At 50.1% G+C, this 22,975-nt stretch overlaps 1 protein-coding gene across 29 annotated transcripts in view; it reads left to right on the top strand.

The window, feature by feature from the left end:
* MICAL3 (microtubule associated monooxygenase, calponin and LIM domain containing 3) overlaps window positions 1–22,975 on the top strand; it is a 193,529-nt gene that overhangs the window by 72,003 nt on the left and 98,551 nt on the right. For 28 of the 29 annotated variants that reach the window (XR_009565576.2, XM_060306674.1, XM_060306679.1 and 25 more), the window contains 2 exons: window positions 19,076–19,414; window positions 21,340–21,547. Coding sequence is in view for 28 of the 29 variants with exons in the window: in XM_060306674.1 (XP_060162657.1) it covers window positions 19,151–19,414; window positions 21,340–21,547 (472 nt within the window). In the remaining variant the exon portion in view is untranslated. Of the gene's footprint in view, window positions 1–4,233; window positions 4,338–19,075; window positions 19,415–21,339; window positions 21,548–22,975 lie in introns of all 29 variants that reach the window. The other variant, XM_060306677.1, reaches the window with a different exon arrangement.

The raw sequence follows: 22,975 nt of genomic DNA, 5'->3' as shown, positions 1-22,975 counted from the left end.
TTGGCAAGGAGGGGGTATGTGGAGAGAAAGTTAGGAAGAACAGATGGCAGTTTAGCCGGTCCCGTTCTGCATTCCCTACGGTACCACACGCAGCACAGCCCCTGACACTCTGGGGGCGACGAGAAGGACATGCGGAGTAGGGCAGACGTGAAGGCCGGTGCCTGGAGCTCTGGCTCGGGTGGACGGCAATTTTACAGGGGTTGCAAGTCGGGGGACAGACCAGTTTGGAAGAGCAGATGAAGAGTTTTTCCTGAAACCACACGTGAGGGTGCCCTGGCATATTCTGTTGGAGATGCCCAGGAGAGAGTTACAGAGAAGGTGCGGAAGGAAACAGAAAGGAAGAGGTCCAGGGACGGAGGCCTGGGGGCCCTCAGTGGTCTTCAGTGTGGCAGAGGTCCGAGGAGCGTCCGGAAGAAACCGGGGAGGAGAGCTGCTCTGTGCAGTCCTTCATCCTTTGTCAGATTGGCTTTCTCGTGGCTCTTTGTAGAGTCGCCCTCCTCTCTTGGTGTCCCCTCTCCACGCCAGGCTGTCGGTAGGAGGGCCCAGACGTCCTGAAGGTGCTAAAGGCGCGGTCGCCAGACGGGCTCAGGGAAGGGTGTGCACTTCTGTGTGGTTCCGTTGTGTGTTGGGAAGCTGTAGACCTTCAGTCTGCTAACGTTTTCTAACTTTCTGATTCCACTATCCCTTCATGCTGCTCTTGCTTACATTCTGCATGTGAAGAAACATTGACGGCTTAGGCCAACATCAATCTCGGGATGTCATAGGATGTAAAACCCTATAATCCCGTGAGTTAGCATCAGTTTAAGATGCCTATGCATTTATGTTTTAAAGGTCAGAGGATTTTTTCATAAATTTCATTTCTTTTGTTTGATCTGTGATTTGGAAAATTATTAGATTTGAGATTCATGCCCCGTCCCTTTACACTGTGCTTTTGAAAGTGAAACAGCTGTCAGGACGAAGGGACAATGCCTGTTTGAAAAGTTTCTGAGTTCTTGGCTCTAGTATTCACAGTCTGTCGAGGTGAGCAGAGATTTGTGCACTAGCATCAGTGAGCCATTGTGGGCAGGGTGCCAGGGAAGGTAAACAGATTAAGGGGCTCTTCCTTGTAGTTTGGGAAGCACTATTCTCAGCATTAGTGACTTTTTAAGAAAATTGTATACGTTTCCAGGTCCCCAAGCCAAGCCCATCTTTTCATGCGGACACAAGACGGCTGTGGCTTCCTTTGTGTGGCTGCACTGAGTTCCCTTCATGCTGCTGAATTGGCAGCAAGAGCAGTGGATACTACCTTCGTATTCATCAGCCCCTTAAACCTGACTATAACATAATCATCTTCAGATTTGGGAGTTATTAAAGATCCCCTGAGATTGATGGAAATGTTCTAAAACTCTGTTGTGGTGATGGTCGCATAGCTTGGTAAATTTACTAAAAAATCATCGAACTGTACACTTAGAACAGAGGAATCTTATGGTATGTAAGTTATACCTCAAAGTTGTTAAGGAAAACACTCGGTCCAGTCTGTGCAACTAAGCACTGTGCAACTTCTGCTGCCTGGGCGCTGCTCTTTTGGGGCAACAGAAGCCCTGCTTAAAGTTCTTCTGGTTCTCAGCCAGGTCCTGCAGGTTTTCATGTCAGGAATTTGGCATAGCTGGGGCTCTCACCTGGCTCCTCTGCACTTGCTCTGCCCAGGGCGTCCAACACCTGACCAGGAACAAGCCAAGCGCATCTGTTTCTGGTGCGAGGCTCTAAGGTGAGGAGCTCAGGTTCTCAAGGGCTTAGAGGCCGGTTACCCAGCTTGTTATTTATTTGGAGCCCATGACTTTTCCCCCACTAGCTGTTTGGTCTTTTTTTTTTTTTTGCGGTACGTGGGCCTCTCACTGCTGTGGCCTCTCTCATTGCGGAGCACAGGCTCCGGACGCGCAGGCTCAGCGGCCATGGCTCACGGGCCCAGCCGCTCTGTGGCACGTGGGATCCTCCCGGACCGGGGCACGAACCCGCGTCCCCTGCATCGGCAGGCGGACTCTCAACCACTGCGCCACCAGGGAAGCCCTGTTTGGCCATTTTATTGCTCTATTAACACATGATTACAGGGTGAGCAGGAATTTCGGTGAAACTAAAATCTCGCAGTATGGCCATTTCTCAATGGTTGCTTTTGAAGGTTCAGTGGGAGAGGTGGTTAAGTAATGATTCCCGTTGTCTGTATAGTCTCTTGCCTCTTTATCCTCTTCTGCTTTCTCCCCCAAATTATCCAGATGATTGAAAAGGAGGTAAGCAGATTTCCTGCCTTCAGCCCAAATGCCACTCGATGCAGTTGGCTTGCGGTGTATGACGCAGGTTTGGTTCACTATCTGATTATCGCTGACTTCCTCTTCAGGAGCCGTACGCTTCACGACGGCAAAGATCTTGCCCACTCTCACTGTTGTATGTCAGTGCCTGTCACACACTGGGTTGTTTAAAAAAAAACTTGCTGTTAGCAGGGATTGAGGCTTTAACATGAACAAATGGGCTAAATTGCCCATAGGAGGTAGGCAGTCAGCACAAAGAGAGGCCATCCGTTTGAGGTCATCCCAGTGTGACATTTGTTGAATTCCTACTGTGCTCACACTGTGATTTGAGATACTCTGGGGCTTCTGGTCAGACGTCTTTTGAGATATAAGGCTGCTTACTTTAAGGTCCTTTAACAAGGTCTTTATGTCTGATGTCCAGTGTCTGTATCAGATATCTATTTAAGTTGAACAGATACATTCACTTTTCCCTGTCCCGAAGTGAGTGATATTCCTGAAGGTGATATACTCAGTCTGTACCCAAAAGTAGGAACCTGAGAAGGTGAAATGTACCCAGATCACTTGGTCATGCTCGGCACTGAGTGGTGGTGATCATGGCTGAGGCACGGAGCTCGTCCAGTTCACGAGAGGGCAGAGGGCATTCCTCATGAGGGTGGCTTCCCAGAGGCAGGCCTGCCTTAGCCACAGTGGTGAGAGGGTCAGGCAGTAGGTAGTGCCTAATGATATCGCCTACGGAGCACTTGAGTTCTCTCAGATGTTAGATTTCAGGCTGTGGAGCAAACCAAAGCGTTCGCCTTCTGTGCACCAGAGCCAGCAGGTCAAGTAGCAATGAATTATGCCTGTGAAAACTTGGGCGAGGGTTTCAGAAAATCCAGTGGTGGGCAAGGAACAACGTGTCACCTGAAGCTCGCCGCTGCTGGACCAGAGAAGGATGCTGAAGGTGGCCATAGGGCGCTGTAGGTGTTTTAGGACATGGTGGATGTGGAGCAGGCCCTTTAGGTGCTTTGAGGACTTTACTGCCTAATCTCGTTGGCACTGAATTGAGTGAAGATTAATTAGTCTTCTGTAGAAAAACTTTGGTAGGTTGCTGGCTTTGGGCCCAGAGTAGTTGGAGTTTTGGAGCCCATAGGTCTCATGGCAGTTGGTTATCGGCAGTTGGTCTTTGGGAGAAACGAAACTCAAGTCTTGGCTATACCGTCAGCGCACCCTGGACAGGGTGGGGATCCTCCCCAGGGCAGGGTTGGCGTAAGCAAGGAGAGGCTGTGGGCTGGGCCCTTTCAAGAGCCTGCCAGAGTGTAGCTCAGGAATTTGCAGTATTCCTTAAGCATAAGGAAATGAAGCTTGTTGTATTCCCTTTCTCTGAGTGTTTTATTTCTAACCAGATGGACTCTTCCCTCGTGAAGGAATTAGGGCTGTAGCTGCGGGAATGATGGTCGATGGTGTCAGAGCTCAGTAGGAATCAGCAGAATGAGAGGGCTGGCCTTGAGGAGTGTTTGAACCAGAGAAAACTGTGTTTTGCTGGGGAAATTTTGCCTAAGTCCCATACCCTCTTAAGCTAATTGGTAAGGGAAAGTATGTTCTGTAGAGCTGGTTTAAGATTAGCCTTCTCAGTTTATTTCTGCTTTGGAGAAAACAGCTGAGATTTTCTCCATGAAGATAGTTGAAAAAAAAATCATGGTCTTGGAGCCATCTAGCCTGGAGCCTGGAGCCAAGGCAGATCTTCTGTGGCCTGGAGCCAAGGCAGATCTGGTCAGTTTGCTTGGTGTGTGGGGTGGAGGTGGAGGGGGTCGTCATCAACCCTGTTGGAGATTTGAGATCTTTTTCCTTCATTAGCTGCCAGCCTCCTGAGACAGCTGCATCTTACTGCTCCTGTTTTACAGCCGGTCTTCCCAGAGGAAGCATACTTATGCTTGCTTTATCTCCTCCTTCCTTCCCTGTTTCCATCTCCAAGAACCCTGTGGCCATCTGGTGAATCTTTTCCTTTGGACTGTCTAACCCTTGGGAGCTTAGACATCACTGTACCAGTGACCCGTGATCCTCTGGTATCTGGAAAAGGTAAATATTGTCCTAAAATGTGAATTGAAAACAAAAGTCCTTTTCTTAATCAAGAACTGTCCAGAGATACCTTAGGAAACTCAGCTTTGGCCACTTCCTTGCCCTTCTCTCACCCCTTAAATCAATAACAAGTTAGTAACAAAATGAATCTTCACACACATTTTTTCTCCTTTCTGTATTCTGTGACATTAGACTCTGTGGCCCACATGAGCCTTTTTTTTTTTTTTTTTTGGCTGAGTTGGGTCTTCATTGCTGTGCTCGGGCTTTCTCTAGTTGCGGCGAGCAGGGGCTACTCTTCGTTCCGGTGCGTGGGCTTCTCATTGCGGTGGCTTCTCTTGTTGTGGAGCACGGGCTGTGGGTGCATGGGCTCAGTGGTTGTGGCTCGTGGGCTCTACAGCGCAGGCTCAGTAGTTGTGGCTCGCGGGTTCTAGAGTGCAGGCTCAGTTGTGGCACGCAGGCTCAGTAGTTGTGGCTCGCGGGCTCTAGAGCGCAGGCTCAGTAGCTGTGGCACACGGGCTTAGTTGCTCCGCGGCATGTGGGATCTTCCTGACCAGGGTTCGAACCTGTGTCCCCTGCAGTGGCAGGCGGATTCCCAACCGCTCTGCCACCAGGGAAGCCCCCCACGTGAGCCTTTCATTTCTCTTTCTCCTCCCCACTGTCACGTGTACTGAGTGCAAGAACAGAAATGAATGACTCTTCCTGCTAACTAGTGCCCCCTGAGCTGATGGGCAGGCAGACGTGGGCTTCATTTCAGAGCAGTGGCAAGTGTGGAAAGGGGGGAGGGATGTGCCCAGGTGAGAAGGAGCACAGAGGGGCCGGGGTGGTGGGCAGGGAGGAAGGCCGTGCCGGGCGAGGGGAGCACCGTGACCACACTTGAGGCGCGTCCTGGAGGCTGCGAGGATGACTGAGGACAGTGGACTGTGTGTGGAGGGGTGGGAGCAAGGCTGCTGCTAGACCTCTGGGGCCTTTTGAACCTTGCTGAGGCTTTGGATTATTCCCTAAAAACACGGGAAGGCTGTAGTGGATCACGTTTGAGGCAAGGGATCACATTTGCTCTTTAAAAAAACGCTCAGGCACTCCTGTGGGGGATGGATTGGAGGGGGCTTAAGATGAAAAGCTGTAGTAATGGTCCAACTGGAGATCACAGGTGCTCCCACCAAGATACTGGTAGGGAGATGCTTTATAAAGATGATGTCCCAGAGAGTTAGAATCAAGGGGTCTTTGCTATTGGTTGATTGGATTGCGAGATTAACACCGAGAAGGGTCTGAAATGACCCCCGGTTTCCATTGGTGGGTGGATAGTGACAGCATTTGACTACATGAGGAGGTGAGAGCTGGGGAAGAGAACGGAAGTGTCCTGTGGTGCACTCCTCAGTTTGAGGTACCCGTGGGATGTCTGGATGAAGATCTTCAGTAGCGTTTGGATCTCAGAAGCAAGGTCAGCAAAGTTAGAAGTGTAGGGGTCGTCCAGTTTATGAAGAGAGGGGCAGCTGAAACAGTTGTAGCCATTTGAGGGAGCTGAGAAGCCTGAGGATAGTAGTGGTTGAGAAGCAGGAGACAGAGCCAAGGAGAGGAGGGTTTCCAGGAAGAGCAAATGAGCGGGAACAAGTGAGATAGGGGTTGAAGTGTCTGAGCCTTTCACAGCGCCCTCAGTGGAGTGATGAGGACAGAAGCCAGATTCAGAGGGAGGGGAAAGGTGATGGGGCGAAGTTAGGAGGTCATGCGGTGGGGACAGCAAGGGGTAGATGGCGCCCTCAGGAAGCAGGAGGGAGGGGCCGGCAGCTGGAAAGGTGCACAGGTGTGTGGGAAGATGGGAGAGACCCCAGCATGCAGGCTGGGAGGGAGGAAGAAGTTTAAAATGTATGACAGGTGGGTGGTGGTGATAGTTGCACAGGACGCGAATGTACTTAATGCCACTGAACTGTGCACTTAAAAATGGCCAAAAAGGGGGGAAATGTACCACAGTAGGTGGCGCCGGTTTCAGAGAACAAAGGGCCTCTGACTGGCAGGACCCTCCTCCAGGGAGGGTAGGGGTGAGGACAGTGAGTGGGAGCTGGAGAAGGGGAAGGTGAGGCCCCTGCTCCTGCGAGACGGGGGCATTAAGAGTGGATGGGGTGGGTGTGGCTTGCGGGGCCTGAATCCCTGGGTGGTGCTGACGCCCCTCCCAACCCTCTAGGTTGATGTGGCCACATCAGTCTGCGCTGCTGACTTGTTTTCCTACTGTTCCGAAAAGTTCCATCCCTATCCCATCTCTGAAGCTGGTGTTTCAAGGGTCCAGCTGTCTGTCTCTGTTTGCCCACCTTCTCCACTTAATCTCTGGGCAGCCTTGTCAGAAGCTGCTGGGCGGTGCGGCTCCCCTTTGTCTTCAGCCGTGAGTGAGGAAACGCTGCCTTTGCAGGCACCCCAACTTATGACAGCAGCATGGATTTCTGAGACAGATTTTAAACACAAACACACACACACACCCCGGATATAGAAAGACTATGGGTCTTTCCCTTAGCTTCCGGGGGAGATGGGCTGGGAGCTGCCCTGTAACACTTCATGACACTGATAAACTCTTCTTCTGTGCAACCAGATTCTTTTCATGGGGTCTGTTACTCTGAAACCATTTGGCTGTGAAAACAAAACTGCCTCCAGGGCTTGGCTCCTGTCCGGCTCTCCTCTCCTGCTGCATGGGTGCAGGGGTCTGCTGGAGGGGTCTATAGAGGGAGGGTCCACAGCAGGTGTGGCCGTGGAAAAGGCGCGGGTCCCCTTGTAGGATTCTGCGTGTTCCTGCTCTCATCCTGGTGGCTCTCAGTCCATTTTCATTTGGTGACTTCCATCTCACGTCCCAACAGAATTCTACTTGAACCCCCTGATGTCACGCATCTGTTCATGGATTCAAGAGGTAGTTGTTGGGCTTCCCGGGTGGCATAGTGGTTGAGAATCTGCCTGCCAATGCAGGGGACACGGGTTCAAGCCCTGGTCCGGGAAGATCCCACATGCCGTGGAGCAGCTAAGCCCGTGTGCACAACTGCTGAGCCTGAGCTCTAGAGCCCGTGAGCCACAACTACTGAGCCCACGTGCCGTAACTGCTGAGCCCGCGTGCCTAGAGCCCATGCTCCGCAACAAGAGAAGCCACTGCAATGAGAAGCCCGCGCACCACAATGAAGAGTATCCCCTGCTCGCCACAATTAGAGAAAGTCCACATACAGCAATGAAGACCCAACAGAGCCAAAAATAAATAAATAAAATAAATTAAAACAACAACAACAACAAAAAAGAGGCAGTTGTTGTGCGCTGCTCTGAGTCAGGACCCATTCTGGGTGCGACGATACAGCAGGGAGCAAAGTGGCAAAAATCCTTGTCCTCGTAGAGCTCACATTCTAGAGAGGAAGACAGTAAATGGCATTTATAGTACATCAGACTGTGGTGAGTGCTTCGGGGAAAACAGGGCAAGAGGCTAAGCTGGGTGGGGGGTCAGTTTTAAATGGTGTGCTCAGGGAAGGCCACACTGTGGAGGTGACACTCGAATAACAGCCAAGGGTGGTGAGGGTGCATCACACACCTGTCAGCCCCTTCAGAGGACGGGCACCCAGGGAGGCAGGGACAGGTTTTCCCTCTGTTCACTGTGTTGTTTCTAGAGCCTAGAAAAGTGCTCGGCACACAACTACTGAGCCTGCACGCTAGATCCCACGGGCCACAACTACTGAGCCTGTGCTCTAGAGCCCATGAACCACAACTACTGAGCCCACGTGCCACAACTACTGAGCCTGTACTCTAGAGTCCATGAGCCACAACTACTGAGCCTGCGCACCACAACTACTGAGCTTGCGCTCTAGAGCCCGTGAGCCACAACTACTGAGCCTGTGCTCTAGAGCCCGCGAGCCACAACTACTGAGCCCGCATGCCACAACTACTGAGCCTGTGCTCTAGAACCCGCGAGCCACAACTACTGAGCCCGTGTGCCTAGAGCCTGTGCTCCGCAACAAGAGAAGCCACCGCAATGAGAAGCCCACACACCGCAACGAAGAGTAGCCCCTGCTCGCCACAACTAGAGAAAGCCCATGCACAGCAACGAAGACCCAATGCGGCCAAAAATAAATAAAATAAAATAAATGTATTTAAAGAAAGGAAAAAGTAAAGTGCTTGGCACACAACAGATGCTCGGTAGTATTTTTTGAATATGTGACTGGATCTGGGGGAGAGTATTTCAGACATAGGAGCAGCGAGTGCCCAGGCTGAGGGGAGAGTCTGTTCACGGGGCAGGAAGGAAGCCGGTGTGACGGAGGGGATGAGTAAGGAGGCCGCAGTAGCAGGAGGTGAGAGAGGTAAGGGCATGGGATGTGGGTCTCATAGGGGCTCCCCGACACCTTTTCGGGGGGGTCCGTGAGCTTAACACTATTTTCACAGTGATACTAAGCTGGAAATACTTGACTTTTCCCCTCTTTTCTGCTCACAAGTGTACGGTGGAGTTTTCTAGAGGCTGCATGATACGTGGTACTGCAGCAGATGGAGTGCAGGAAGCAGACGTGGGAATCCAGCTGTCTTAAATAAGCCAGACATTGAGGAGATTTGCAACAATGTAAAAACATTATCACTCTAATCACTACATTTTTGTTTTGGAAAATATTTTATGGAAAAAATGTTAATTACTGTGTAATGGATTGTTTTAAACTGAATTAATATTGAAATTTTTCTCAGTTTTAACTTCACATGCAGTAAGTATTGATAGATCTTTGGGTTCTCAATATTTTTAAGAGTATAAAGTATGAGTCCTAAGACCAAAATTTTGTGAAACACTGTTCTAGGGCCTTGTAGGCCATGGTAAAAATGTTTGTTTTAATGCTAAGATGGGAACTGCATCCATGACTCTGGCTGAATCAAACAAGATGAGTTTTAGTAAAGATAGTTGAAAGGTCCCAGTGGGTCTTGAAAGCAAAGCGCGTAAATATGGGGGTAGATTTTAGAAGCAACACATTAGTGATAAAGATTTGCGGGTTGTTCTGTGCGGTGGTGTCGGCAGTGAGGGGCACATTCCAGTTGAGCTCTTTTCTTTACATTTGGGGCTTACATTCTGCTGGAGAAGATGGACAATACACAAATAAGTCACATACACTATGTCAGGTCATAACAAATAACACAGGAAAAATGAAGCAAGGTGAGGGGGTTAAAGAGAAATGGGAGGTGGGTGCTCTTTCGTCTGTGGGGGGGGGGTCAGGAAAGGTTCTCTAACGAGGTGATGTTTGAGCAAAGCCCTGAAGAAGGTGAAGAGGAAGCTGTGGGGAGCTTCCCTGGTGGCTCAGTGGTTAAGAATCCGCCTGCCAACGCAGGGGCCATGGGTTGGAGCCCTGGTCCGGGGCGATCCCACATGCCGCGGAGCAACTAAGCCCGTGCGCCACAACTACTGAGCCTGCGCTCCAGAGCCCTCGAGCCACAACTAGTGAGCCTGCACTCTAGAGCCCGTGCTCCTCAACAGGAGGAGCCACTGCAATGAGAAGGCCACGCACTGCAACGAAGAGTAGCCTCCGCCCACCACAACTAGATAAAGCCAGTGCACAGCAATAAAGACCCAACACAGCCCAAAATAAATAAATAAAAAACAAACAAACGAAAGCCATGTGGCCATCTGGTGGAGAGCATCAGCAGGGAGACCGGGCATGCAGAGACCTGGGTGGCCGCTGCTGGGGGTACTTGGTGAACAAGAAGGAGGCCAGTCTGGCTAGAGCCTAAAGAGCGTAGGGGACGGGAGTGCGGTAGGTCACTCTGGGCCTCAGAGGCCATTGTGAGGACTTTGGATTTAACTCTGAGCTGGGAAGCTGTGGAGCCGTAGAGCAGAGGTGTAACCTGATTGGACCAACATTGAGTGAATGCTCAGGCTACTATTGGAAAACGTTTGGGGGAGGTGGGACTGGGACGGTGGCAGCAGGGAGGGGCTCTGGAGGAACCCAAAGGAGGGATGACATGACTTTGATGAGGGTGGGGGACAAGATGGTGGAGAGTGGTTGGATTGGGCTGTACTTTGAAGATGGAACAGACAGAAGATACTGAAGAACTGACTATGGGATGTGACAGAAATTAGCATAATTCTAAGGGTTTTAGATTGAGCAGCTGGCTGGATGTTGGTGTCATTTGCTGAGATGCAGAAAATACTAAGGAAGAAGCAGGCTGGGGATAGGAACGGGAATCAAGGATGTGTGCATGTTAAGTTTGAGATGCTTGTCAAATTTCCAAGTAGAAATGTCAAATAAGCAGTTGGTTTTACAGGTTCAGAGGAGAGAAAATAAATTTGTGCGCAGTGACGATGTCTATGTAAAATGGATACTTAAGGCCATGGTACTGGGGGACATGGAGGGCAGAGTTTTTCAAAGTGCGTGATGTCTCATTAATGGGTCATGAAAGCAATATAGTGGGGACCAGCAACTTTAAAGAATGAGAGAACAGAAAACGTCAGAATATTTCAGTAGTAAAGGTAACTTGTGACATTTTTCAAAAATTACATTTATGGCGGTGGGTGGTGGTGATGGGATGAATTGGGAGATTGGGATTGACATATTTACACTAATATGTATAAAACAGATAACTAATAAAAATATCAAATAGAAGTGGAGAGCAAAAAAAACAAAGTACACAGTCTGCTTCCCCTAAGCGCTACCAATATAATTTGCATTTAAGTTGCTTACGTGCAGTCTTGAGCAATAGATTCTAAAAGCTACAAGATTTTGATTGATTGAAATTAAAAATAGCTTTATTGTTAAGAAAAATTACATTTACATAAACTATATATAGAGAGAACTGTGTGTACGGTTTAAAAAGTTAGGAAGCCACTGATGTTCAGGGAGTGGATGTAGATTGAGAAGAGACCCAAAGACTGAGTGACCCCATGACCATTTCAACATGGAAAGGGTGGGGATATGTGAGGGACCGGTAAAGGACACAGGAAAGTATCTGTAGAGCCCAGAGGAGAACCAGGAGGGTGGTGTCCCAGGGCCGAGGAGAGGCATGGTGGGCTGTGACTCGAGCTCTGGGCTGGTGGAGGAAACTAGGCTTGAGGATTGGCCGTTGGATTTGACAGTGTGACAATCACTGTGTCCTTGATGAGATGTTTATGCAGAGCAGTGGGAATGAAGCCTCATTGTTGTAGGTTCAGGGACAGTTGTAGGTTCAGGGACAGTGGGAGAGGAAGTCACGAGCACAGCACAGACAGTTCTCCTGGGGAGTGGGGAACACTGGTCAGAGGAGATGGGGACGGGGCAGGGTTTTTAAAGATGAGAGCCTACGTCAGTGGAAATAGTTGTTTGGGGGAGGGACTGATGCAGGAGGAGAGGACCAGTGCAGGAGGCAGTGTGTGTGCTTGAGTAAGGGGGGTGGGATCGGTGCACATGGGTTGCTTCACGTGGGCGTGTTCATCTTCACGGAAGGAGGGCAGATGAGATGGGTATTGACATGGTCGTTGGAGCTTATGGAAGAATGCTGAGGTGAAGAAACTGAAAGCCACGTCAAAAGAGAAATGGTTGAAGGAACTGAGGAGGACGTGAAGATAGCAGATGTTTGGACGGCTGGCCTGTAAAAGAGGAACTAATTTTGTTCTGGATACTTCCAAGGGGAAATTTTGGACCATGGAGTAAAAACTATGAGGTCTTCTACCTAGAAATTGTGTCCTTGGGAAATTAACATTTCAAGCTGCTCAAAGATGGTGAAGACTGCTTCACAAGGTAGAAAGCCGCCTGTCAGTGCAGCTGTTTGTGTGTTGTGGTCGGTACACAGAAGATGCAGGTGTGGGGTGGCTGGTCACACTGGGCGGTCCTTCGTATCTTGACCATCGTGTATTTTGTGATTCATGGCAGTTGGTAGTAGGCAGACCAGACGACTGAAAAACCCCAGATTCGGTGCCACGTTAACCTCTTGCCAGCAGTTCACGTGTTTACAAAGCTTTTGCTGCAGGGTCTGCCCCCGGGAGCAGGAGATACCGGAGGTGTCTCCCTACAGCTCCACAGCTGTCCTTGTGGGAGTGTCGGTATCCCGCTGGGCTGCCGCAGCTTTGGTGTTCTCTGAGCCCCTGTCCAGCAGTGGCCCTCGAGGTCACCCTGCACAACTGCCAGGCAGACCACTTCCCAACTGCACAAGTGCAGGTGGCTGGGTAGTCAGTCTTCTAGTCAGCAGAACCTCACTGAGCACCTACTGTGTGCCGGGAACTGGGTACACAGCGCCAAGATACGTGGATTGGGGCCTGCCCTTGTGCAGAAAACAGCTTTTGGTTGCGCTTTCCCACAACCTCAGTGAGCCTCTCTCCCCACCCAGAGGCCCTTTCCTTGCCCTGACAGCCTGGATCATAACAAGGCTCTCAGACGTGTGGGCAGGAAGGGGTTGGTCTTTTGGTCTCTGTCCCTCAGCTCTGGACCTTTGGTAGTGAGTAGGTTGAGATTCACCTCCTGTCCTGCCCTGAGTTCCTGCAGCGAGTGGAGTAGCATTGGGTGGTTCAGAAATGCTTTGTGATCACCTCCTGAGAGGTGCTGAAGATGGCTCAGGTGCGAGAGCTGCTGAGGGATGCAGGCTGGGGAGCGCTCAGCCTTTCAGCTGCCACTCAGAGGGTCACTGTGACCCCAGAGTGCCCTGACCTCCATTTGAGAAAGGGCTCCATTTCAGAGGAGCCCATACAGCGATGAATTGTGAGAAGAAAAAGAATCTTGTATTGTGTGTCCTTGCGAAGTTCACCCGGAGCGCTCTTCCTGGAGGTTCTGGACCGGGGACGTCGTTCTGATGAGCTCTTGTTTCTCAAGCTGTGTTCTCAGGTGGTTCTTCCTTCGAATGGCTTGGGCCTTGGGCTCTGGATACAAAACCTGGCTGCACCGTTTTCCTGATGTGTGACGTTTAAACATCTTTAAGCAGCAGTTTTCCACCTGCAAAATGCAGGTGGTAGATTGTGGTGACGGTGGAGATGCGGTGTGGATCTGACCGCCACTAAGTATTCAGTGTTGGCTGTTTTCACTGTCACTGACAGTCCTTGTATCTTTCTTGTTTGAACATCTGAGTTTGGCAGGAACTTGCCCACTCGGGTGTTATCCTTTAGCCCCTCCTGCCCAATGCCATTGTCACACCTTCTGGGACAAGTGGAGTGGGGAGGGTGAAGAGTGAGGGAGGGACAAAGGAAGTTTTACAACATTTTTCTTTCTTTCAGAAGACAGAGCTGTCTGAGTTCTCTCATTCTGTTATATGAGTAGCCACTTACTTAGCTGAGTATAACCTTTTGTTGATGGGATTATAAACTACTAGATAATAACAACACTCCTGCCATTTACTGGGTCTTGCTGTGCACCTGGCACTGCTAAACATTTTGCATTCATTACCTCAGTTCCTGCAAAACCCTGTGATTCGTTGGACGTTACCTACACTTTGCAGGTGAAGATGCTCTTCCTGAGACACTGGGGCTGGGGCATTGCTCTTTTTGACTCTTTGTTTTCCCCGGTTATTTGGGACAGACATTGGCATTTGCATCGGCATCAGCCATTATGTTTACTGGTGTTCGGCTCTGACTTGGACTTGTTAGTGTTTGCTTGGGGTGACAAAGGCAGACGTCATTTCTTTTCTTTTCTTTTCTTTTTTTAAAGTTGTGTTTTAGATATATTTTATTTTTTTGACCCTTCAATATTTTATCTTTTTAATGATCCCATTTATATATACTTTTAAAAATTTTTATTGAAGTATAGTTGATTTACAGTGTGTCAATCTCTGCTGTACAGCAAAGTGACTCAGTCATATACATATATATTCTTTTTTTTATGTTCTTTTCCATTATGGTTTATCACAGGATATTGAGTATAGTTCCCTGTGCTATACATTAGGACCTTGTTGTTTATCCATTCTAAATGTAATAGTTTGCATCTACCAACCCCAAACTCCCAGTCCATCCCTTTCCCTCTCCCCCTCGGCAACCACAAGTCTGTTCTCTATGGGGAGAGGTCATTTCTGACTCCTTGGTCAATTGTGTAGGTGTTTTTCCTGAAGATATAGGTTGCTATCAAAGAAAGTAAAATAAAAAGTTTTGAGAAGATACAACATTAGGGGTTAGCGTCTTTCAGAATTGGAGACTTGGAAGAGAACCCAGAGGTCATGGTCCAGGCTCCTCTCAGACCCCTCTAGAGAGGGCCGTTCCACCTCCTAGAATAAGGCAATGTGAGAATCCATAACAAAAGCACTGCATTCTTGCTAGTGGCTCTTCCCTGCCCAGGCGGACTGTTCTTAGACACCCCATTTTCGTGGCACATTAGATAGAACTCTCCTCTGTAACATCCCCCCGCTTCTCCTCCACCTCCCCCAGCCACGCAGGGACCTCCAGACAGACTTCCACTAGGGATTCTTTTCCCTTGTCAACTCCACAGAAACTAGAGTGTTCCTACTGCAGGCCAGGCTGAAGCTGCAGAGACCCGGTCCCTGCCCTGATGAAGCCTTGGGGTGGTGGAGGAGAGAGCCATTCCAGTCATGCACTTGCGGAATCGCAGGCGTGGATGAGGACCGGTGCGTGGGACTAAAGAGCAGATCCATGGAATGGGGAGGGGCACGGGGGCTGGTTTCCGATGTCCTCAGCATCCCGCCGAGTGTCCATCTGATGCTAAATAGGATGAAAAGTCAGAGAAGAACTGAGGATGGAACAAAGGCAGCAACAAGAATTGTGAGAAGGACTGCTTTCCTTCTTGTATTTTGAGCTTGCTTCCTTGGGACCTAGAGAACCTTATCTTGGGGCCATGAGAGATGAGAGGCCTTTGGGACAGGAGCTGGGAAGCAGTTGGGGTGGCGAGGAGTTTCATTCCCAGGCAGTCTGATTCAGTCAGATGCCCCAGGCCAGGGACTCAGTGTCCCCATCCACAGACGGTGGTGGCTGGAGCGGCCCGTTTGCAGAAAGACTGACCAAGAACTCAAGGCATTTGGCTACTTTGGTCCTTGTTTCTGTAAAACATGAAGGAATCTCTGTAATCTGAAGTGCATTTGTCATCTAATTTTCCTCCTAATGACATTGTAAAACATGTCTTCCTATCTGCCTTCCTTCTAAGGTCTGTTTAGACAAGTCACGCCTCTGACTGCATGGGCTAGGAAAGGAGCATTTCATAGATCCTTTGTAAGAGTCAGATTTGCACATGTGCCAGTATATTAGTGGTGCAGTGGCTAGGGAGAAAATTAACCAAACTTGGCTCTGATTTCGTACTCTTGAAGTATAATTCTTATTTTGTTGTTTCGATTCTCTTTCATTTTTCTATTTTTAAAGATAAGTCTCCCCCACCCCTCAAATAACCACCCATCTATTCTAAGAGCTAGAGACTGAGTGTTCTCAAACCAGCCATGAGTCAGTGACAACCTTTTACTCTTATAAATAGAAACATAAACTCTGTTCCTGCATGCACTTCATAGGCTGTCTCTCTAGCACTTTCCTCCACAGCCAAGGAGTGTGCTTCTGAGTCAGCAGTCAGTTGCTGTGGGATGGAACTCGCAGGCCATTGCTGGTGGCAGAGATCGCACTGACGTGCGGAGAGCGGACCCCACCTCTTCCTCGTCTCTCCTCAGGCTCCCCACTTCCCTCGTCCCTTCCTTCCACACCTTGACTTTTCAGTCCTCAGGATTTCTGGCACCTTCTGGCCAGGTTTCCTGGTGTGTAGGCTCCTGCGCTTATGACTGTTGATTTTCCCTGGCTAGTGGGACGTACAGCACATGGGCGTGGTCCAGGAGAGGCCCGGAGGAGCACGACCTGGGTTTGACGTTCAGGAATGAAAGCATGAGGGCGATGGCGGGAGTGGTCCTTCTGCCGTCTGCTCAGCTGCTCTTAGCGTGAACCCAGTGCCGGGTAGTTCCCAGGCTGCACGAGGCTGTCCCGCCAGCAGAGCTGCAGAACAGACACTGGAGTGTCTTCTGCTACGGCCACTTGGCTCACAGAGGGGGAAAGCTGAGGCAGCCCGAGGGAATTGGTCTTGTGTAGTCTTACCTTGGGTGCCTGTCACATTGTTCCAGGAACCAGCTTCCCTCTACTTATCTGTTGTCATTAGTGACCTGCAGGTGGAACTCTCTTACACTGGGCACTTACTCCCTGTCTGCCTCTTGCAAGCAGGCTCTCTGCAGCTGTCCGGGAGTGGCTGGAACCTGTTCATTTGAAAGTGTTTTGCATCAGCAGAAGGATTGGGGGCCAGTTATTAATGAAGGTGTTCATCTGTGGTGAGGTTTGATTTGAGCAAGTGCTCAGCTCTTTGGAAGTAAATGTTTGTTTCAAACAGGGTGGGCTACAGCCAACCAAGGGGGTGTTAGCCCACACATCAGAATTCTTCTTTGAAAATAAATGCCGAGACTCTTTTAGGGTGGGGTGAGACAGGGGAAAGGCCTTTAGAAATGCATGTCGCAGGATCTTGAGCGTGTCGGTGTCAGCTAGAACACGGTGGTACCTCGGGCTCCAGATCCTGGCAGGGCGTGGAAGGTGGCTGCTGCTGTTCAGGAACAAAGAAAAATCATTTTCTTTCTTGACGAGAGGCAGAGAGATCAGAGCCGGTGTGTTCAAAGCTTTCTAAACACTGTGACTCTGGTGGGGTTCGAGAGAACTGTGCACACACATGGGGCACGCACGGGCAGGAGCGCTGGCTGCACGAGCAAAGCAAATAAAGCTGCAGAGGCCCCGACGGGCAACACCCGGGACCCTTGTTTCTAGTCGTGGGTTATTACCCTTTCTTCTGCTTCTGGATGAGCATGTCTGGTTTTCTCTGCCACTTAAAAGCTGTCTTTTGACTACCTGCAGTTTCTAAGATGAGCATTGACTTGTAAGAAGAAGAATGGGCTCTTTTCAGAAACTTTAAAATATTTCTCTTGCTGCTTAGCACGACCTAGAATAAACTTTTATTTAGGGGAAACTGCAGGTTAGTTCCATTTCTTGTTGGACTCTTGGCCACGTGGCTATTGGGACAAGCTGTTGTTTAGCAGTGTGCATAGGAGGGGTTGTTGAGTTAGTGATGTATTTGAGATGAGAAGCCAAGTCAGTGTGTTTCAGGTAAAGAATTACCATCCTTCACCTCGGCCTCCGCAGAACAAGTGCTGTGTCTGTTGACACAGAAAACACAAGAGGAAAGTGGCAGTTCCTCTTATTTAGGTATTGCCTTCTCTCAGGAAACCACCCACACCTCCAGTTGGTTCGATTCAACCTTATAATACACGGTGAAGTGTGGAAAGAAGCAGAATCTTATTCCTGCTTCCCAAGGGGGCTTCTCCCGCCTGCAAGAGCTTCAGGACGGGACGTGGGGCTCTTCCAGGCCTGGGGAGGCAAGCAGAGGTCTCACAGCACATAGTTTGGTGGCTCCCTTTGCCCTGGGCTGGTTCAGTAAATAGCGGGTCACTCCTCACTTCCACCCCTCCTCCCCCCAACACAGTGGGTCAGCAGCTCCCTTCCTCCATCCCCTGCCATCTCCACGAGCAGGTCCTCTTTAAAGCAGAGCTCGGGCTCAGCCCTGTTTGTCACCCGGCGGGAAGTCGTCTGGAGCCCTGGGCCTGAGTCCTGTGGCTGGGAGGGTTTTCCCACACTGAACTCGGGGCATCCACTCTCACCTCACGCAAGGGAGAACTGAGGCCGAGTGGGGCAGCCCGGGCCCGGCGCGTGTGGACCCAGGGCCGAGGTGCTGCTCGTCTTGTTGCCCTGCCCTGCTTCTCTGCTCGCCCTGTTCCAGCCTCTGGCCCTTTGCCTCCCGCCCCCAGCAGCAGTTCTCCGCAGTGATGACAAGTAAGTGTGGTACAGACCCAAGGCAGGGAGTGGGTGAAGGAGTGCTTGCGGGGCCCCTCCCTTCTTGAAGTTTCTCCCAGCAAACGTAGGCTGGTAGGTGCTGGAGGTTTTTGATAAGTGGGAGGTATAGACGGCATCATTACTGCTGTCAGGTTTCTTTGTGGGCAAAATGGAATGGCTGTAAAATCCTACCTGCCACGTGCCGTCCGCATGGCAGGACTTCGGTCCCTAAACGCCAACCTTGGCTCTGCTCTCAGACCTCTCGGCTGTGCCTCAGAAGCTCTTCAGAGCACGCTCGTCCTTGGCTGCCAGCTCCTCCCTCGCTGAGTCCAGATCTCCCCCGGAGCCCAGGGCTCCCCCGTGTGATCTGACCAGGCTTCACAGGTCAGCTACCACCTGTGTGCTGCGCCCCCGAGCCGACTCAGCCGACTGCCTAGTGAGCCCCTCCACTAAGGCAGCTCAGCTGTAACAGGGAACCTGCCACAGATGAGGGCTTCTGTTTGTAATCCCTCGGCCTGGGCTCACCACTCACTCCACGGGAAACATCCCTGACCCTTTCATCTGTAAGAGTCCCTTGCAAGCCTTCCAGTTTACTTCCTTTTCCACGTCCTGTGCTTCCTCCCTGCCTGGCTGACACTAATTTATCCTGAAACCCTCAGATGTCATCCCTCAGAGGCTCATCCTGGATGAGGATCCCTCCCCCATGACGTAGGCGCTCTTCCCCTGCGTTCCCACATCCCTTGAGCCTCTCTCTCTCTGACATTTAGTAGGGCACATTCTAAGCTTCTGTTCACCCACTAAACTGTAAGATCCTTGAAAGCAACCGCAGTCTTCCTCATTTCTCTGCCCGCGGTGTCTCAGACGGCGCCTGGAGTCTAGAGGACGGGCAGCTTACCACGCTTGTGTAACGAGTGCCTGCAACACTTAGGCAGTGCACTCTGAAAAGCTATGTCTCCTAGAAAACGTTTCTAGATGCAGCTTTGGATTTGCTAACCGTTCCTCTTTCTTTCTTTATTAGATTAACGTGACGGCGTCAGGTGGATCGACAGCCCCCCCACCGCCCCATTTGTCAGGGGCTTGAGAGTGGGGCGACATGGAGGAGCGTAAGAACGAGGCGACGAATCGGGCTCACATCCTCTTTGACCGGTTCGTGCAGGCCACCACTTGCAAGGGGACACTCAAGGCCTTCCAAGAGCTCTGCGACCACCTGGAACTGAAGCCTAAGGACCACCGCTCCTTTTACCACAAGCTCAAGTCCAAGCTCAACTACTGGAGAGCCAAGGCCCTCTGGGCAAAGCTGGACAAGCGGGGCAGCCACAAAGACTACAAGAAGGGAAAGGCGTGCACTAACACTAAGGTAGGGGCGGCCGCCCAGGCCCTGGGCACTGACCCAGGGACTCAGCTGGAGAAGGAGAGAGCATTGGGTGGAGGTAGCCTGGTGAGGCCACAGCCTAGGGAGGCCGTCAAGCTCACACTGCGGCAGAACTCTGTGGATCCGCTACCTGTGTTCGTTCATTCGACTGTTCTGTGTGCCCCATTTTTATCTCGTGGATTCACATAGGAACATTCGGGGTTTCAGCTACTGAGAACAACCCTGCAGTCAAACACCACAGGAGTTGTTTGATTTTGCTGAGGCTCTAGTTGGATCTCAGACTGTTAGGAGGATGCAGGCCTCTGAGCAAAGAGGTAGCCAGGCCCTGTCAGTGTCCTGTCTGACCGTGGCAGCCTGGCGCTTGGCAAAGTCATTGTTCCAGACTCAGCCTCTGGTAAGGTGTAGAGTATTTGCCAACTTGGGGATTTTTTTCCCACAGGCTTCAGACCTCCTTTCATCCATTTTCCAGAGGTCTATCTTGATAAGCAAGGGCTTTGTAAACCAAAGTATTTCTTTTGCTTTCTTCACAATCTAGAGAAATAGAGTTTCCATGAAACGGGTAGGCCTGGGCAAAGACCCGAGATGCCAAGTCACCTGTGCAGGGGGAGGCGTGGGGAGAGGAGAAAGGTAATACATTCCTGCTCTCCTCCTTAGTAAGAGCACTTTCTGTGAGAAGTTCGGAAAAGCTAGCAGGGAAATGAAGTTGCAGATGACTTTGTGACTGTTGTTATTGTCCTTTCAAGAGCCTTAACTTGTCCTGTGTTGGTTTGCATTTGGGTAGATATTCATCCACAAAATGCAAGTAATTCAAGTGCACTCTAGAGTTTTATATATATACATACATATATATATACACATACACACACATATACGTATATATATATATATATATATATATATAAATTTATTTATTTATTTTTGGCTGCATTGGAGGGGCTTCCCTGGTGGTACAGGGGTTAAGAATCTGCCTGCCAGTGCAAGGGACATGGGTTTGAGCACTGGTCCGGGAAGATCCTACATGCCGCGGAGCAACTAATCCTGTGTGCCACAACTACTGAGCCTGCGCTCTAGAGCCCGCGAGCCACAACTACTGAAGCCCACGCACCTAGAGCCCATGCTCCGCAACAAGAGAAGCCACCGCAATGAGAAGCCCGCGCACCACAACGAAGAGTAGCCCCCACTCGCTGCAACTAGAGAAAGCCCGTGCACAGCAACGAAGACCCAACACAGCCAAAATTAAAAATATAAATAAATAAATAAATAAATTCATATGGAAAAAGAAAACAGAATAAAAGGAATTGGAAGCCAGAAACAGTGCATGTCTTTCTTCTGAACGTGCATGCCAACTAGTTAAGATAAGTGTGTGGTCTCACCCTGAGTACTTCTCTAGAATATGGATCTTCAAGATCATTTCCCTGGATTTTCAGTCTAAAGTTGGTGGTTTTAGAACTCTTTTCTGCACATAAAACTTTGGCTCTTGAAAATTACCACCTTGGAGTCTCTCAAGTGGTAGGTCCATTCCAGGACCCTAAGATTGCTTGGCTTTGTATTTAATGATCTGTGCCTCTGTGGACAGAGATCTGCTTGACTTAGAAACCTTCGAGAAGGTTTTTTCCTGTTGTTGAGAGATGAGATGTGATCTTCATATTGTGTGTTGATGTGAGGACCCAGATAAATGTGATCTGCAGGTGCCACGTCTGAGTTTCTGTCCAGCACTTACAGTTAAGTCTCCTCCATCCAGAGCGCCCACAGCTTTTCTCTGAAGCCATTGCAGGCACTCCGCTCTGACCCGGATGGGTTTGAAGGTTTCTTGGTCATGGGGAGAGTAGCCCTACTGGGGGGCTTTAGGGAATGGTGGTTATGCGCTCAAGAGGTGCTGCCTTCGCCCTGAAAGCAGCTGTGTTTTTCAGTGTCTCATCATTGGAGCTGGCCCCTGCGGTCTCCGCACAGCCATCGATTTATCCTTATTGGGAGCTAAGGTGGTCGTGATTGAGAAACGAGATGCCTTCTCCCGCAACAATGTCTTGCACCTCTGGCCATTCACCATACACGACCTGCGAGGCCTGGGTGCCAAGAAGTTCTACGGCAAGTTCTGTGCTGGAGCCATCGACCACATCAGTAAGTAAAATCAGTTCTTCTGTAGGATCCCACGCCTACCCTCTACTCATTTTTCAGGAGAAAGAGTCAGGCAGATTACCAGAGGAATTTGTACTCAGAAGCCCAGTGTGTCCTGACATCCTTAGTATCTATTGTGTAGAAAACACACTCAGCTTGGAGTCAAAATACCTGCCCTCCAGTGGTTCTGTAACCTGAGATTCTTAACTACCAGGGTGTCTCCTATGAAATGAGTTTAGCTTAAGGAATTCTAACATCCTGAGCGCTTACTGAGCACCGGCAGTGGGTGGGATAGGATTGGGGCCAGGCTAGGAAACAGACTGCCAGTTTGGGCTTTGACCCTCTGGTGGCTCTTAGTCCGATGGGAGAAGCACGAGGTATGCAGCTTGCTGTGATGTGCTAGGTGGGTACTCTCCTAGTGTGAGAACAAAGACTCTGGGGACGGTCCTGGGGAGCCACAGTGATGAAGGAAGCAGACTCCTAGGCTGGCTGTGAGTGGCAAGTAGATAGTGGGATCCCTTTGGCCGAGTGATTCTCGTGAGGTCTGCAGCGTGGAGGGCTCCTGCTCTCCTCCTGTCCCTTCCAAGCTCAGCCTGGGCCTGTGCTCGAGGCAGTAGAAGTTAATGCAGACGGTGCTTTTGTTTTCATGCCGCTCTGAAAAGCGGTTCAGAACAGACTGTTGTCTACATTATGAAGTTGAAGTCTTGTCTGTTGATCATCATTAATGATTGCAGGACAGCCTTATCAAGGAACTGTTGTTCTGAGCTCCTCAGATGTGTTCTGTAAACATTCAGCTACTCAACCCTTTGCTCTTTGAAGCAGTTGTGCCAGTTTATCAGACACTGGCCAGCAGATGCCACATTCCACCGGCAGCAGAAGCACTCTGTGCATCTGTCGGGCTGCAGTGGGTAACAGCCATCTGCAGGAATGAGATGTGCACTAGCAGGGGATTTAACAAGTCTTTGGGAGTGTGACGTGGAACGGTGCAAAGTGGGGGAGATAGCCGAGACGGCTGCGTGGAGGACTAGCACGTATTCCTAGCTCATTGGTCACAGCCTGTAGGCAGTCGGTGTTAACAGTAGACCGAGGTCAGTATATCAGTGGACTTGTCTGCCTTGTGTGTGGCAGAATTTGTCTTGGAGCTGAGAGGGTCCCACATCAGGACCCAGACTTTCTCTCAGTGTACCTGGGGCCATCCGTGTCTGACACCTGGGAACTATTCATTGGACACTGAACAAATAAATAAGTCTCACTATGATAATGAGCAAGCTTTTCAATTATTTTGAGCCTTAGTTTCTGCAGCCGTAGACCAGTGGTGGGAGGGGGAATGGTAAGAGACTAAGGTTGGTTTGAGGGATCCCCTCTCAGCATGTAAGAGTGTGTGAAGATCAGTGAGGGAACAGGCTGAGAGAGAGATGCCGTGGGCAATTC

This window comes from Globicephala melas, chromosome 10, assembly GCF_963455315.2.
Source record: "Globicephala melas chromosome 10, mGloMel1.2, whole genome shotgun sequence".
In the NCBI taxonomy this organism is placed as follows: domain Eukaryota; kingdom Metazoa; phylum Chordata; class Mammalia; order Artiodactyla; family Delphinidae; genus Globicephala; species Globicephala melas.
Note: the sequence above shows the minus strand (reverse complement) of the source record. Positions and strands in the feature narration are given on the sequence as shown.